The sequence below is a fragment of the Callospermophilus lateralis genome, chromosome 6 (genome assembly GCF_048772815.1).
Source record: "Callospermophilus lateralis isolate mCalLat2 chromosome 6, mCalLat2.hap1, whole genome shotgun sequence".
NCBI classification, from domain to species: Eukaryota; Metazoa; Chordata; class Mammalia; order Rodentia; family Sciuridae; genus Callospermophilus; species Callospermophilus lateralis.
Window position 1 is genome coordinate 46648594 of NC_135310.1, and position 18550 is coordinate 46667143.

Consider the following 18550-nt stretch of genomic DNA (forward strand, 5'->3'; position numbering starts at 1 on the left):
ATCAGAAAGAATATTTGGCCTTTGGATTTTTGAAATTGGCTTATATCACTTAGCAGGATAGTTTGCAATTCCATCCATTTACCAGCAAATGCCATAATTTTATTCTTTATGGTTTTGTAATATTCCATTACATATACATTGTGTACATGTATCATACCACATTTTCTTTTTCTTTTCCTCTGTTGAAGGGTACCTAGGTTGGTTCCATAGTTTATTGTGAATTGAGCTACTATAAACATTGATGTGTCACTGTAGTATGCTGATGTTAAGTCCTTTGGGTATATACTGAGGAGTGGAATAACTGGGTCAAATGGTGGTTCTATTGCAGGTTTTCTGAGGAATCTCCATACTGCTTTCCAGAGTGGATGTGTCAATTTGCTGTGCCACCAGCAATGTATGAGTGTACCTTTTTCCCCACATCTTCACCAACATTTATGGTTACTTGTATTTTTGATAATTGCCATTCTGACTAGAATGAGATGAAATCTCAGTGTAGTTTAATTTGCATTTCTCTAATTGCTAGAGATGTTGAACATTTTTTCATATATTTGTTGACTATTTATATTTTTTTTGTGTGTGTATGTGTGTGTGTGTGTGTGTGAAGAGTCTATTCAGTGCCCATTTATTGATGGGGGTTATTTGTTTTTTTAGTGTTAAGTTTTTTGAGTTCTTTATGTATCCTGGAGATTAATGCTGTATCTGAAGTACAGGTGGCAAAGATTTTCTCCCATTCGGTAGGCTCTTTGTTCATATTCTTGAATGTTTCCTTTGCTTTGAAGCAGCTTTTTAGTTTGATATCCTCTCATTTATTGATTCTTGATTTTACTACTTGTGCTTTAGGAGTCTTGTTGAGGAATTCATTTCCTAAACTGACATGATGGAGATTTTGATCTGTTTTTCTTCTAGTAGACACAGAGTATTAGGTTTAATGCATAAGTCCTTGATCCACTTTGAGTTGAGTTTTGTGCAGGGTGAGAGATAGGAGTTCAGTTTCATTCTGCTACATAAGGATTTCCAGTTTTCCCAGTACCACTTGTTGAAGAGGCTATCTTTTCTCCAATGTATGTTCATGACACCTTTATGTAGTATGAGATAACTGTATTTATGTGGGTTTGTCTCTATCTTCTATCCTATACCATTGGTCTTCAGGTCTCTTTTGGTGCCAATACCATGCTGGTTTTGTCAATCTAGCTCTGTAAGTATAATTTAAAGTCTGGTATTGTGATGCCTCTTACTTCACTTTTCTCACTAAGGATCACTTTGGCTTTTTTGGGTCTCTTGTTTGTCCAAATGAATTTCATGACAGTTTTTCTGTTTCTCTGAAGAATGCCATGAGAACCATAATAGGAATTACATTAAATTTATATAGCATTTTTTTGTAATATGGCCATTTTGACAATATTAATTCTGCCTATCCAAGAACATTGGCGATCTTTCCATTTTCCAAGGTCTTCTGCAGTTTCTTTCTTTCTTTAGTGTTCTGTAGTTTTCATTGTAGAGATCTTTCACCTCTTTTTTTTAGATTGATTGCCACGGTTTATGTTTTTTTTAGCTATTGTGAATGGAATAGTTTTCTCATTTGTTTTTCAGTTGATTCATCAGTGGTGTATAGGAGTGCAATTGATTTATGGGTGTTAATTTTATATCCTGTTACTTTGCTGAATTCATTTATTCTATAAGTTTCCTAGTGGATTTTTTTGTTTTGTTTTGGTATTCTAAATATAGAATCATATCTTTGGAAAATAGGGATAGTTTGAGTTTTTCTTTTCCTATTTTGTATCCTTTTGATTTCATTTTTCTAATTGCTCTGGCTAGAGTTTCCAGGACTATGTTGAATAGAACCAGTAAAAGAGGGCATCCCTGTCTTGTTCCAGTTTTTAGAATTCTTTCAATTTTTCTTAATTTAGAATTATGATGGCTTTTGCATATATAGTTTTATAGTGGTGAGGTATGTTCCTACTATTTCTAGTTTTTAAGTGTTTTGAACATGAATGGATGCTGAATTTTGTCATATGCTTTTTCTGCATCTGTTGATCCTGTGATTCTTGTCTTTTAAGTCTATTGATGTGATTAATTTTGTTTATTGGTTTCCATATGTTGAACCTTCCTTGTATACCTGGAATGAGTGTACTTAATCATGGTTCACTATCTTTTTAATATATTTTTATATGTGATTTGCCAGTATTTCATGAAGAATTTTTGCAGTTTTTTCATCAGGGATATTGGTGTGAAATTTTCTTTTCTTGATGTGTCTTTGTCTGATTTTCGTATCAGGGTATACTAGCTTCACGGAATGAGTTTGGAAGTTGTTCCCTCCTTTTGATTTTGTGAAATTATTTGAGGAGTGTAGGTGTTAGTTCTTTGTAGGTCTGGTAGAACTCAGCTAAGAATCCATCTGGTCCTGGGCTTTTCTTGGTATGCTTTTGATGGTGTCTTTAATTTTAGTACTTGAAATTGATCTGTTTAGATTTTCAGTGTCCTTCTGATTTAATTTGGGTAGGTCATATATCTTTAGAAATTTGTTGATGTCTTCAAGGTTTTCTATTTTATTAGAACATAAATTTTCAAAATATTTTCTGATTGTCCTCTCTATTTCAGTAGTACCTTTTTGATATTTCCTTTTTCATTGCGAATTTTAGTAATTTATGTTTTCTCTTTTCATTATCTTGGCTAACGGTTTATCAGTTTTACTATTTTTTTTCAAAGAACCACCTTTTTTGTTGATTTTTTTTGGGGTAGGGTGGGGTTGTTTGTTTTTTCCAGCTCTCATTTTAATCATTTTCCGCCTTCTGCTTATGGTACAGATTTGTTCTTGTTTTCCTATGGCTTTGAGATGTAATGTTAGGTTATTTACTTTTTGACTTCCTATTTTAATGAATGAGCTCAATGCAGTGAACTTTCCTCTTAGCACTACCTTTATAGTGTCCCAGAGATTTTGATATGTTGGGTTGCTATTCTCATTTACCTCTAAATATTTTTTTATTTCATCCTTGATTTCTTCTGCTCTCCATTGGTCTTTCAAAGGCATATTATTTAGTCTGCAGGTGTTAGAGCAGCTTCTATTTTTTATTTTATTGTTGAAATTAGAAAATTTCATCCCATTATGATCTGATAGGATGCAGGGTATTATCTCTCTCTCTTTTTTTTTTTATTTGCTAAGAATTGCAGGTGGCATAAGATATCATCTCTTCTAGAGATGGATCCATGTGCTGCTGAGAAGAATGTGTATTGAGTCCTTGATGAATAAAATATATTCTATATGTCTGTTACATCTAAATCTAAATTATTAATTGTATTTTTCAGTTCTATAGCTTCTTTTGTTTACAGATCTGTCCTATCCAGTGGTGAGAGAGGTGTGTTAAAAGTCACCCGATATTGTTGTTTGATTCTTGAAATTGAGAAGGGTTTATTTGATATATGTAGATACTCTATTGTTTGGGGCATAAATGTTTACATTTGTTATCTCTTGTTAATATGTAATTCTCTTAAGCAGTATGAAATGTCCTTCTTTGTCCCTTCTGATTAACTTTGCCTTGAACTTCACTTTAATATGTGGATAAAATCCCCTGCTTGTTTACTCGATCCATGTGTATGATATGTGTTTTCTCATCCTTTTACATTCAGTCTGTGGATTTCTTTGCCTAGGAGACAGCATATTGTCAGGTCATGTTAATCCAATCTGCCAGTCATGTCTTTTCATTGATGAGTTTAGATCATTTACATTCAGTGTTATTATTGATATGATTTTTATTCCTTGTCATTTTTATTTATTTCTGGCTTTTAATTTGAATTAATTTCTCCTTTGATTGACTATTCTTCTAGTGTAGTTTCTCCCCTTGCTGTTTTTCACTTTTATTTTTCATTTCTTCTTCATGAAGTAGAGGATGTTTTGTATACCAGATTTTTTAGTTGTGAATTCTTTTCACTTTTGTTAATCATTGAAGGTTCTTATTTCATTGTCAATTCTGAAGCTTAATTTTGCTGGGTATAGTATTCTTGGATGGAATCCATTTTTTTTTTTTCTTTCAGAGACTAGTACATGTTGTTCCAGGACCTCCTACCTTTGAGTGTCTGGGTTGAGAAGTCAGCTGAGATCCAGATTGGTTTTCTTCTAAATGTTACTTGTCACTTTTCTCTTGTAGTCTTTAAAATTCTATCCTTACTTTGTGTGTTAGGCATTTTCATAATAATGTACCTTGGTGTGGGGTCTCCTGTATCTGATTTTCCATTTCATTCTGTAGGTTTGGGAAGTTTTCTGATTTAATTTTATTGAAAAGATTGTGCATTCCTTTGGTTTGTATCTCTCAGCCTTCATTTATCTCAATAAATCTTAATTTTTTTTTTCTTGTCAGTTTATCCCATATTTTTGGCAGTTCTGTTCATGGTGTCTTAACATCTTTTCTCCATGGTCATTTTATTTTCAAAATGATCTATTTTTGTCTTCATTGGTTGAAACATTGTCTTTCAAGTTTTCTCGTCTGTTGGTGATGCCTTCCATTGAACTTTTAATTTGGTTTATTGATTCCTTCATTTGGAGGATTTCTGCCTGATGATTTTTCAGAATCTCTGTCTCTTTGTTGATCTTTCATTTCCCCTATTTTTCTCTGTGATATCTCTCCTTACTTCATCCTTTACCTTGCAGATTAGTTTAACTACATACATCCTAAACTACTCCTCTGACACTTCTTTCACTGTGGTGGTGATGGATTCTCTTATTAAAGTACCTTGGTTTGTTTGGGATGATTTGTTTCCTTGATTTGTGTGTCTTGATTTGTGTGCGTGTGTATGTGGTGTGTGTGTGTGTGTGTGTGTGTGTGTGTGTTTACCCATCTAACAGTATAGATCTGTGGCAGTAGATCTTCTGCCCTGTAGACTTATACTTTCCCTGAAGGTTTCTAGTACCTCACCGTTTAGGAGACAGCCTAAATAACAGCCACCAATGCAAATAATGTACAGTGTTAAACCAAATAGTTCCTGTTCTGATGTCTACAGTAAACAGAAATGATATCATCAGTTATTGCTTACAATAAAAACAGTAAGTAAAATGGTTTACAGTTTCAAATAGTGGACAGAGAGAGAACAGAAGTGATATAGTATGTGATATTGTGAGGAGGAGGAGAGAGGATAGAAGTAAAAATGGAATAGTGAAAGAACAATAGAGATTGGCTTTTAGAAGAAAAGAGAGAGATTCAAGGAAAACAGATGAGAGGAAAAAATACATAAAGTAAAAATTTCAAAAATTAGAAAATAAAAGAATGCAAAACAAAACTGAAATACACTAATCAAACTTACTTGTTCTCAAAAAAACTGATCCATAAGTGGTTTAAAAAATGCTAGAAACGAGAAAATAAAAAAAGCAAATATGAATATATATATAAATATTCATCATTATGTATAAATATGTCCATGAACCATTAACATCATAATTAAGCAGAGAAAATAAAAAAGAAAAAAAGAAGCTGGGGATGTGGCTCAAGCAATAACACGCTCGCCTGGCATGTGCGGGGCACTGGGTTCGATCCTTAGCACCACATAAAAATAAAATAAAGATGTTGTGTCTGCCGAGAACTAAAAAATAAATATTGAAAAATTCTCTCTCTCTCTCTCTCTCTCTCTCTTTGAATAAAGTCTATCTTTAAAAAAAAAGAGATCTGGAGGAAAAGTTAAAAGAATTCTTTCTGTTGGAGTTCAAATATTTGCAGCTTCCCTTTTTTTGGAGTTGTCTGGATTATAATGCTTGCTCCACTCTCAAGGTGGGGTTGATAGGGTGTGCAAAGTAATCCTGTAGGCGGAAATCCTTGAGTGGGGATATAGGCTTAGGTAGGCTCCAGGCTCTTTGCTGAATGCCAGTTGGCCTGGAGAATCTCAATCAGTGCACCTCTAGGGCCCGGCAGTTGCCAGTCCACTCTGGAGGACTGCATTCCAGGATCTCCCCTGTGTTCCACTCATGTGGTAGAGAAGCAAGTTTTTAGTCTACTAAGTTGTCTGCAGATCCCAAGTTTCTTGATTTGGGGTTCTGTCTCCAAACTCAGTTTCTCCGGATCCTGCTCTTTTGAATTCCTAGCCAGGCAAGTCTCTCCCAGCTGATCCTGCAAGCAGCCAGATTAGCAGGGGAGGTGAAGAGCCAGGTGGGTTACTGTGGCCAGTAGTCTCCTGTGTAAACTCTTCTTCATGTTTGGTTTTCTCCTGGGCACTTAGGCACACTCTGTCATGCAGTGTGGGTTTGCCAGACCTGTATTTCAGGCCATAACTCAGGTATGCCGGGACTCTGCTTCCTCAGCTGTACCTTCTTCCCCCAGCTGCAGAATGGTTCCTTCTTCTGTCCTCTGCACATGGTAGGATGAGATGTGGTTTCTTTCCCATACAAAGCTGATGTGCTGCGCACCTTTCAGTTTAGACTGGCAGTATTTTTGATCTCTTCACTCTCTGTAACCAAACACCTTTTAGTCCTCCAAAAATGCAGGTTCCTTTAATTCCCTTATTCCTTCACTGTGCTCTGAGATTACTGCTCTGGGTGGCCTCCAGCCATGGCAGCACTGGAGGTGCTGGTGATTTCTTCTTTATTTTATTATATCGAACCTCCTAAGTCCCCTATCAGCTTTGAGTGTCCAGTATTAAATGACAGTAAATTCCTCCCACTTTTGTTTTCATTCCCCCACCTTGCTGAGAAAGTTGCCTGCCGACTTTCTTGGTTTCATGCCATGGAGCATCCAGGAAAGCGATGTATATTTTACACTTTCTATTCTGCTTTTTTTAGGTTTTTCTTCTGGTCTTTCTTGCCTTCTTATTTTTCTTCATGCTGTTTTCTCTCTGGTTTGTCAAATACAACTTACAAACTATTACTATTCCGATTTTAGAGATGACTTTATTAAGACATACTTCACATACCATACAGAACACCTACTTGATATATACAATTTAATATTTTAAATGCACATTCTTGGAAATGTGCAGTCATCACCACAATCTGATTTTAGAGCATTCCTATCACTTTCATAAGAAACCTATTTTTTTTTAAAGAGAGAGTGAGAGAGAGAGAGAGAGAGAGAATTTTAATATTTATTTTTCAGTTATTGGCGGACACAACATCTTTGCTTGTATGTGGTGCTGAGGATCGAACCCGGGCCGCATGCATGGCAGGCGAGCGCGCTACCGCTTGAGCCACATCCCCAGCCCCCATAAGAAACCTATTAACTCATTTCTTATACCCTCCTCCTAGTCCGAAATAATCCCTAATCTTTCTATCTCTAGAGATTTCTTTGTTCTAGGCTTGTCACTATCTGATATGTGGTCCTTTATGACTGATTTCTCACTGAACATAGTGTTTTCTATCTTTATCCATGTTGTAGCATGTATCAGGACCTCATTTCTTTTTATTGCCAATTATTCACTGTATGGATAATACATTTATTCATTCTTCAGTTGATGGAAATTTGAATTATTTCTACCTTTTGATTCTTAAGAATAATGCCTCTGAATATGCTTAACATGTTTTGGTGAGGACATTTTCATATCTCTTGGGTATATTCCTAGGTATGGAGTTGCTAGGGTTATATGATAACACTAACATTTTTGGGAATTGCCTGTTCCCTAAAGGGGGGCAGGCAGCACAATTTACATTCTCACCAGTAGTCTGGGAGGGTCCTGGTTTCTCTATATTCTTGTTATCTGTCATTTTGATTCTGGGCATCCTAGGAGGTGTTAAGTGCTATTTGCATTATGGTTTTGATTTGTATTTTCCTGATAAAATGATATTTAACACCTTCTCATGTGCTTTAATAAGCCTTTTGTATGTCTTTTTTGATAATGTCTATTCAAACTATAACCATTTTTATTGAATCATTTTAATTTTTTTGAGTTATAGGGATTCTTTAAGTAATCTAGATAAAAGTCTTTATCAGATACATGACTTGCAATAATATTCTCCCATTTTTTTTTTTTACTTTGTGATGTCATTTGGAGCAAAAAAAATTTAAATATTGATGAAGTCCGCCTTACCTTTATTTTTGTTATTGTTGCTTGGGCCTTTGATATTGTATCTAAGAAACCATTGCCTAACTCAAGGTCCTGAAGATTTACACCCATGGTTTCCTCTAAGAGTTTTATACTTTTAGGTATTATATTTAAGCCTGTGATTCCTTTGGATTCATATTTGTAGAATATGAGATAGGGATTCAATTTTATTTTTTTGCCTTTGGTTATTCAGTTGTACTATCTTTTTAGTCATTAGTATAGAAATTTGTAGAAATAATATACCCTGACTGTGTAGAATGATAATCATGATCCTTAATGCTAATCATAGCAGGTTTTGAGTTACATGCCATACTTGCTTAATATTTTGGTTCTCTTTTTTAACCTAAAAATTAGATGTTCTTTTTATTGTTTTATTCAGTCATTGTTATTCTTGTAATTTTAAAAAGAAACTAAAGAAATTTTAGCAGTTCTTTAATAAGTCTGTTGTTTCTGAGTTCTGTTTTTGCTTAGCTGAAAATGTATTTTTACCTCAATCTTTAAATATGGTTTCCCTGAAAATCAATTTGGGAGGTCAGATATTTGCTCTTAGTCCTTTGAAGATATTAGTCTTTTGTGTTCTGTATTCTGTTGTTACTGAGATGTTGGCTATCATTCTGATAGTTTTTTATGAAATAGTCTACCTTTTCTTTAGACTTACTTCATTATCTGATGTTTTTTGGTTTCTTTATGATTTTTTTTTTTGTTTGCTTTGATACTTGGGATTTAACCAGAAACATCTTACAACTGAGCCGCATCTCAGCTCTTTTTATTTATTATTTTGAGAGAGGGTCTCACTAAGTTGCTGAGGCTGGCTTCTCTCAAACTTGTGATCCTCTTGCCTCAGCCTCCCAAGTTGCTGGGGACAAAATGTGTTGCACCACAGTGCCTGGCTTCTTTTTGATAAACTTTAATCCTGTTTTGTTAGGTATATAACAGTGAAAAGTAAGAGTTTTATTGTAAATAATATGTTTGTATTGCTTTTTAAACCTAGTACAGTGTCTTATATGTAATACATTCTCAGGAGATTCTTTAGTTGAATTATTGTTAAATTATTTTCTATAGCTCTTTTCCTACCAGAGTTTGGTTTGGAATATTTTTTACCTAAATGTCTTGAGCCATCCATGGGCTGTGTGTGAATTGTGTTGAGCATAGTAGTCTCCTGAGGGGATAGGTCCCGCACTTCAAACTTCTTGTTAGAGAGTGATCACATGATGTAGATGAGCCTCTCCCTCTGGCTTTGCCTAAGATCCCACACAGCACCTGAGATGGGTGTGACTTGCCAAGATGTTAATCAGTCTGCTGACCACAAGATATCTCAAAGCAAGACTTCACCTTGAAACCTCATCCTTGCCTCTGAGTCCATGCTATAAAATAAAGAAAACATGGTCTCTGTATCTCTCTCTCTCTCTCTCTCTCTCTCTCTCTCTCTCTCTCGTGGAAGTTTGACCCTTAAGGTCAAAGAGCCATCTTGTCCTCAATTCCAAAATTATTTTTGTGTTATGTGATTTTTCACTGCCTTCTTCTTAGTTTAATGTTGCAGCCAGCCCGTTTAAATCCAGTTTGTCTCATCTGTGCAAGTCACAGTTGAGACCTAAAGATATAGGGAATACTTTGAAATATTAATTTATTAAGAAAAATGGGGGAGTTAATGTGGTATGTTTTTTTTCCCCCTGTATGATATGGTATGATCATGACATTAGCAGGAAAGGGAAAAAAGTTTCATGGAATTATAAAACTTAATCATTGTCTTTATGGTTAGAGTTACCATGTTTCTTTAAAAAGCAAAATATTTGTCATAATATTTTGTATTGTGATAAATATATTAAGCTATTAAATTTTAAATGAGAATGTTTTGATACAGGATTATATAGTTTCCTAATTTTTTTTTTTAATGTGGTGCTGGGGATGGAACCCAGTGCCTCACACATGCTAGGCAAGCACTTTCCCTAGTTTCCTAATTATTTTTTTTAACTGAAAAGACTTATGATTTATTGTTATCATATAGATCTATTGTAGGCTTTTTGCATTTAATTCCTTTTTATAAGAGAAAGTATAAAGCTGAAAAGAGTGTGGAAGGAAGGAAAAAAGGAAGGATAGAGAGAAAGAAGCTGTATTTCAATATTTAAGAGAAGATAGAATGAATGTATTTACAATTAAGAATTTGTGAACATGACAGTAAAACAGAAGGTTGGAATTTGTTTGGAGTTCAGAAATATGTTACCTTAAATATAGTTCATTTATATTATCAGGTTATTCTGATGTCCTTTTCTTATATTCTTTCCATATTAGCTTAAATTTGTCTGAAACAATTAGCTTTTCTCTACCCTTGGTGAATACTACAGACTCTGTTCTAATAATTTTTTACTTAAATTAGTTAAAGCAACAACAACTTGTTAACTTAAAGCACCTTATGAATTGCATTGCATTTACCTCTAACTGTGGTTTCTTAGGTCAAAGTAATATTTTTGAAGCGTTAAAATAGTTAAAATTAGCATTTTATGGACTCACCTCTAAGATATAATGGTCTCTTTTTTTCCAGACATTTATGTTGTCAAATTCTTGATTCCCTGTTCATTTATTCTTATGTTATGTGTGCTTTTGTATGTGTGTGTGTATTTGTGAATGTACTAAGCTTTGATCCTTAGTTTTGACAGTCATGCTGTAGAACTCAGATACTGATCATGATTGAACTGGGGATATGATACTTTAAGTTTGAAGATTTCAAGATGATTGGTATTAATGTGGATGAAATAGCAGAATCACTTTTTTAAAAATGGTATTTCTTGGGTCCTTTTCTATTACACTGAATCTGAATTTCTTCATTTAGGTCACCAGATCCCAGTTAGTTTTTTGTTTTTAATTTTTTTTTCAGTTGTAAATGGACACAATACCTTTATTTTGTTTATTTATTTTTATGTGGTACTGAGGATGGAACCCAGAGCCCCACACATGTAAAGGAAGCGCTCTACCGCTGAGCCACAACTCCAGCTCCCCCTCCTCCAGTTAGTTTTTTGTATAGCAAAATTTGAGAATTTCTAGTAAGGTATGTCAATGGAGTAAATTCTGTGCTCAAGGTAATATTCTATGAATAGCATTAATCAATCACATTTGTAAATACTAGTCTGGGAGTAAATACTAGTCTGATGTGGAATTTATCACTAATTGTTGATTTTATGTGCATTTGGGAAATACAGAGCTACTGAAGGCAGATGGGAAAGTAGTGCACTATCACATCTAAATAGCAGCTAAGCCTGATGATGATTATGGTCTCAGTGCTTTTAGCTATAACATGGAAAATGAGACAATCCCTTGATATATTATTCATTCTTTAGTTACAGTGTTCTTTGAGATACAAAGCCATAGAACATCTTTGCAAAAGTTTGACCAAATGGTAAAATTATGTTCCTTTATAGAAATTAAAATAAGACATTATATAAAGTAACATGTGAAAGTACTTTCTCTTTTTGACATCCTTTCACTACATAAGAGTTAATTTTGTTTATTAAGTTTTGAGTATACTCTTCCGGACCTTTTCTCTGCTCATACACATATGTGTTTATATATAAATATATGTGCATTCACATAAACATGTGCATTCACGTATACATATTTATCTTTTAAATATTGATATATACATATTGTTATTCATCTCCAAAGTTCATAACAGTTACATTTTCCTATCATCGTAGTATATTAACAGCCTTCAATAATTTTATGATTATTGTGGGGAAATACTTTTGCTGTTAGTGAATTTAAACATTTTTGACTTCATTTTTTGTAAAAAATTTCAGATATTTTTAAGAGGCTATGGTGATTTTAATCAATATTCCTTTAGTAATGTTTATACAAACATATTTGTAAAATATAATAGTACTTTAATCTATTAATACAAATTTGCCATGGATGTTTTCTCTTCTTACATTATACCATAGACTTTTGGGAACGTTTGTCCTATTTCTATTTAGAACCAATCCTCAGCATATTCCTGTCTACTTTTTTTTTTCTTTTTCTGATTACCATGATATTCTGTTAATCTATCGGGTTGTCAGCTGTTTTACTTTAATTCATTCTTTACTACAGGAATAATTTTCTTTAGTATAGCTTTAATCATGGCATTCATTCCTTTGTTTGGAAACTTTCAGTGATATCACATTTATTGCTGAACAAAACCTCTTTCCTAGCAGAGCATTTGAGATTTGTACAGTTCTACTTCATCTTTACCTTTCAAGAATTACCTTGAGCAACTTTCCTTGAATCTTACTTCATATTATAGATAAACGGGATAGATAATTTGTTTTCCTTTTTTTAGAGTCATATTCTCCTGGCATCATACTTTTATCATTCTTGTTCTTAATCAGCAGCAGAAGCTGAGTGGCTGATTGAACAGTTGAGGAATTTATTTAAGGGTACTTGGTACTTCATAGACTTTCTGGGAGGATTGAATAACCATGCTTTAGTTTAAACTTCCTGGTAACATGCCTTAAATCACACCAAAGAACAATTATATTTCTGCCAACCAAACACTGGAGGAATCTACTAGTGCTGCTCAACTGCTGCCACTTATTGTTTAGAAACATGGTTTTGTGCCCACTGTGGGGCCTCTTCTGGTGCTGCCTTTGTGGAAAACTGATGCATTTGCTATTGCCTATACCAGCTATGAAATGGTAACTCTACCTAGAGCCTAGTTTTTCAAACTAAAGTGTTTTGCAGGAGCTTCTGAATGTCTTTATCATAGGTGAAGGATGTATTGGGAATATGAGTTCCAAAATTTATTTTGGGAGTTTGAACTCAAAATGTGAGAACTTTCCAAAAAAGGGAAAGACTGTAGAATCTGATGGGCACCCTTTACACATGATCAATTCACTCTGATACTTTTGCTCATATCCCTCCATTTGTAATATGTTTCACTTTTTATCTCTAGGTGAACAATTTCTGTGCAATTGGAATATCATTTAAAAAATTAGTCTGCCTGGCTCATACTCATCTGAATTTTCTTATGACATTATAAACATTTATTTTACCTTTATTTCTTTAATAAAACAATATCACAGCACAGAAGTGGTATTTAGATATACTCTGGTATAGGAGACAAACAGATATATACCATAAAATGTGAAAGTAGCCTTTTACCATTCATCTCCAGCCTCCCACCAATTCAGATTGCTGTTCCATTTGTAAATATGCCCTGATAACATTATGATCTTTGATTTTAATTTGGTATATATAATGATGATTTGGCTCTTTATGATAAATTCATTGAGTGTAGAGACTCTTTTTGTTCTGGTCTTTCAATAGTAAAACTATTCATATGTGTAGAGTAGTATGATATAGGGACTTTTGAAGTAAGGCAGTAGATATTCAGACATTTTGAAAGTAAAAATTTACAACTTGGCATTTAATGAACATAAAGAAAAAGACAGGCATTAGAGTAGATACCAAGATTCTAGCTTGGGATTGTATCATGGATGATACAATTAAGTGATATTGGAAATGTAGGAACTACTCTGTCTGCAAATTTTTCCTAGACCCTTTCTTATTATTGTAGGAGCTCCTTTATTCCCATTTCTGAATTAGAGCTGGGGGAGGTGCTACAAAGTTCAGATTTGCCATAGAGTTCTACAGTTTAGGAGAGACTAAAAAATACCACTTTCACCTCGAGTTGTGTCTGAGACGTAACTGTTAGAGTATAAGTAAAAACTCTTAATGTGGAGATGGATTTTGTTTCTTTTAAAGGCACAATACTTTGATTAAATAGGATAAATATGGAAATGTTTCCCAATCATTTTTTATCCTTACTTATACTTTATTATGTAAGCATATTTAGAAAATGTTTTTAAAGTATGTTAAACATTTCTGATAAACCTGAAGCTATAGTAAGAATTCCGGTTTGCTTATTTTTGAGGAACTACTGAGATAGAGATTTAGGATTAGGAGAGAGAAATATTGAATCTTGAAGGAAACACCCAGAAGTCACTGAGATACAGAAAACACAGTTTTGAATCTTGAGCAACATGTCTTTAGCCCATGCCCTGGTCCATGCTCTTGTAAAATGAGGGAAACACATATGCACTTTGAAAACTGGCGTGAAATTGTGCCACCCTGTCTTCACCTTCCATACAGCCTTTAGTGCATCTCTTCTATAAATATTCACCCCAACCCAAGTCAGGGCTTCTTCCTTTTGAGATAGCCTGCACTCTCTTTTGAGTATATCTACCTTCCTAAATAAACCTCTGTCTATTACTTTGGCTAATACTGGAATTCTTTTCCATTACCTCTGCCAAGAACCCAGTGCTCCTGAGTTGAGTTCCTTCTCTCCTCTGGGAACTCCTTGGACCCTCTCCGGAGACCTCTCTTCTCCCATGACAATACCTCTGAAAAAACTTGATGGGAAACCATATTCAGATTTCTCTCTGGCATTTTGCCTTTTATCTTATTCTCTTTTATCTGTTAATTATAACTAATTTGGCAATCTTTTCTCTTTTCAGATCATTCAACTTCAAGTGGCCCGTTATCTTTTAAGCCTAGTCGATCACTGGTTACTCTTCCCACTGCCCATGTGATGCCGTCTAACTCCAGCGCTTCAATTTCCAAACATAGGGAAACATTAACATCAGATGGCTCAAAATGGAGTACAAGCTTCATACAAACTTTGGGAGACCACAGTACGGGGGAGCAGGACTCTTCACTAGACATGAAGGACTTCCGGCCTCTTCGGAAATGGTCATCTTTATCCAGACTCACTGCCCCAGAAAACTGCAGCCAAGGTAGCACTGTACACAAGGAAGAATTGAGGAATGGTTTGGAAAAGACAGGGAGAGGCAAGACTTTAACATCACAATTAAGGACTATTGGGCCTAGTTGCTTACATGACAGTATGGAGATGCTTAAGCTAGAGGACAAGGAAATAAATAAAAAACGGTCATCAACTTTGGATTGCAAGTATAAATTTGAGAGTTGTAGCAAAGATAACTTCAGAGCCTCTTCCTCTGCTCTTAAGAGACAGACCTTAGATATGACATACAGTGCCTTACCTGAGAGCAAGCCCATTATGACAAGCTCAGAGGCTTTTGAATCTCCAAAATATTTAATGCTTGGTCAGCAGGCAGCAAGTGGAGTTCCCATTCAGCCTTCTGTGAGGACTCAGATGTGGCTTACAGAGCAGTTAAGGACAAACCCTTTGGAAGGTAGAACTACGGAGGACTCTTATAATTTAGCTCCTTGGCAACAACAGCAAATTGAAGAATTTCGACAAGGAAGTGAAACACCAATGCAGGTAAGGCTCAAAACCTAGTATTTGCTTCCCTCCAGTGGATGTTGTGCATTTTGCAGGAAGCATCACAATCACTGATTATTTTGCCTTTTCTGTCTTCTGGAAGCACAGATATTATAAATTTGAAAAGTTTTGCGTTGATTAAAAAAAACTTACAAAGAAATTAGAACTAATTAACATGAAAAACTTAAAATTTCTACCTTAGTCTTTTCTTTCTCATTTGTTAAGTAGGCATAAAAATAAATAAAGCAAAGCATATATTTTAGGAAACTTAGAAACAAAGAAGCTGACACGGTGTGATAGAAAGTTGACTTGGAATTACTAGATCTTGGATTTTATTTCTGGTTTTATCAGATTTAGAACCTGGATGATTTTAAACCTATTACTTAATTTCTCTGGGCCTCAGTTTCTTCATTTATAAAATGAGAAGGTAGAACTAAAGTCATTTTTAAAGTTTTGGTTACAGATGATATGTGTTTGAGGTTTATAAATCCAGACGTGCTTTTTTTTTAATTAGAAAAATCAAGTGTTGGTTGTTTCTTAATCAGCTTAAAGAAAAGGCTTTATGGTCATATAATATATAAAGAAAAAGTAGTGTAGAGTCCCTAATGGGTCTACAGAATAACATATAAATGTATAAATTTCTTGATCTGGAAATGTCAACTGGGATTTTTAACTGGGAAACCAATTTTCTAACATAAATCTTGTCATCTAGTTTTTATTACCAGAATTTTCTGAAATGAATTCTATCAAAATTACAAAATTTCCCTAGAGTTAAAATTTTATATTACTATTCATTACTACTAACAATAAAAAATGAAGAATAAAGTTCATGTAAGAGTAAAGAGATCATTTATCCAGGAAGATTGAACCCAGGTTCTCATACCTGGTAGGCCATTTTTTATAATCTTGATTATATATGTTTAAACCACATAAACAATGCATCATTTGGATGTTTAAATTACAAATTTTAAAAGAGTGCTTTAGCCAGATTTATTCAAGTGATTAGAAAGATAGGTTACCTTACTGTTCAAATACTATAACAGTTTTTAAATGCTTGTGATTATTGAAGAACAAGGATCAGACAGTTGTCTGTCTAGCAGGTGTCTTTACATAGAATTGGAGCTGTTCATGGGGATGAGTATACATACTACTCCAAACTGAAACAGGGATGATAAAAGAGAAATGTAACTGAGAAAATTGGGCTAATTTAAAGGAATGAATACTAATTTATTTATCCTTTTATTCTATAAGGAGGAACGTCTGCTTTACCCAAGGTTTTCTCTAACTCTGAAGCAATGTAGAGAGGTTAGGGAGATTGGAGGTGTATTGTGGAGAAAAATTTATTTTTAAATTTCCTTGTGCATATTGGAAGAATGAAGCTACTATTGTATGAAATGTGTATGTGTCCCAAAGTGCCCTATTTCTTGATTAACCTTTTACAGGATGATCTCTTTATATAGTACTTTTAAATTTGAGAGTGGAATGATGAATTCAGGTAAAGAACACTAGATAATTCAGTTGCAATTTATGGGGTATGGGTGGGGTGGGGAAAGGGGTACTGGGGATCAAAATGGCGTCATGCATACTAGTTAAGTGCTCCACCAAGGATGCTACACTCCTGGCCCTTCCGTAACAATCTTTGAATCAGTTTCTCTTCTAATTTCTTTCATGGTCGACTACAGAGAAAGATTATTAATTAACTTCTCCTTGGTGTCTCCAAGTATTATCTTTATTTTACACATTCTCCTCATGATTATTTCTTACAATTCTCTTTGAAGCATTGACTGAACTTCCTTTTAGTGTAGTTTTTACATAAAGTGAACAACCTTATTAAGGATCAGTCCATCTGATAATCATGATTTTTTTCAGTCAAAACTGCTCAACTCTCACCATGGGAAAAAAATCTTCTACATCAAAAAAAAGGAATTTGGCTTAAAGTCATGATCTGATAACACAATAGATTATATAGAATTTTGTGGCAGCTCTCAGAGCATTGATCTCATTTGCTCTTCACAGGTCCACTATCCCCCAAAAGTTAATTTGTAATAAGGAAGGTTTGATCTCTTTAGGACTTAATCCAGAACAATTATTGAGTCAGCCACACAGACATAAGTTCATTGATTTTCTTGATTCTTGCTAAGTCATCTTAGAGTTGAGGTCGTATAGAACTCAGAAGCATATCCCTTTATGAATGAAGAGAAACCATATATGCCCCCATTTGGATTAGAATATAGGACTCTATATGCAACTTCTACCCCTGTCTTTGGTTCTTTTCTTCTCTAGTCCATTCTCCCCACCACCCCATGACTGACTGTAAACATTATGACAGAAGAAAAAAGCAAAATCTTGACTTCTTTTAGGAAAATATATTTCCCTTTCCTTCCAGTGCATTCCTTGGTTTGGAGATAGGGTTGGGTTCCTACATATCCACAGTGGATCTCCCCAACAGTAGTAAAGTAGTGGTGTATTATAGTTTAGATATTAGGTATTCCCCAGAAGGTCATGTGTGAGAACAATGTAAGAAAGTTTTTGAGGTGAAATAATTGGATTATGAGAGCCTTAACCCAAACAGTGTGATAATCCCCTGACAGGGATTAACAGGGTGGTTAACTAAAGGCTGGTAGGGTATGACTGGAAGAAGTGGATCCCTGGAGCCATGCTTTTGGGGTATATATTTTGTATCTGGCAAGTGGAATATCTCTCTTTCTTTCTGCTTCTTGGATGCCCTTGTTCCCAGCTGCTTTCCTCTATCAAACTTTTCTACCACAATGTTCCACCTCACTCAAGCCCTGAGTAGTGGAACCAGCTATCTTGGCTAAGGCCTCCAGAATTGTGAGCCCCCAAATAAACTTTTCCTTCTCTAAAATTGTTCTTGTCAGGTCTTTATTGTTTTTACCCCCTTTTCTCTTTATATTCCCGAAGATATTTTGGTCTTGAAATCATTAAAAAGTGGAAGATGAAATTTTGTGCTTATTTAAATCATAAAGGGACTTGCTACTAATCTAAGTATTGATACCTGATTTCAACATATTTTAATGGAGGTTTTTCTCCTATATAAATAAAAGAATTTGACAAAATGACCTAAAGGATTTTGTTTTTGTCAAACATGAAATATGAAAAAATTTTACATCTAACCTGGGAGTGTTTCATGTATTTTATTACATTCTTAAGTTTTCTTATTTTTATTTTTTATCTTTACATCCTATTTTTTTTTACTGTTTGATATAATCTTAGTGGATATTAGGGCATTTTCTATAGATGGGA

General features: G+C 34.4%; 1 protein-coding gene across 2 annotated transcripts in view; it reads left to right on the forward strand.

Moving 5' to 3' along the window:
- Cep85l (centrosomal protein 85L) overlaps positions 1–18550 on the forward strand; it is a 153400-nt gene that overhangs the window by 39881 nt on the left and 94969 nt on the right. For both annotated transcript variants that reach the window (XM_076858308.2, XM_076858309.2), the window contains exon 3: positions 14499–15286. In XM_076858308.2, the coding sequence (XP_076714423.2) occupies positions 14499–15286 (788 nt within the window). The remainder of the gene's footprint in view (positions 1–14498; positions 15287–18550) is intronic.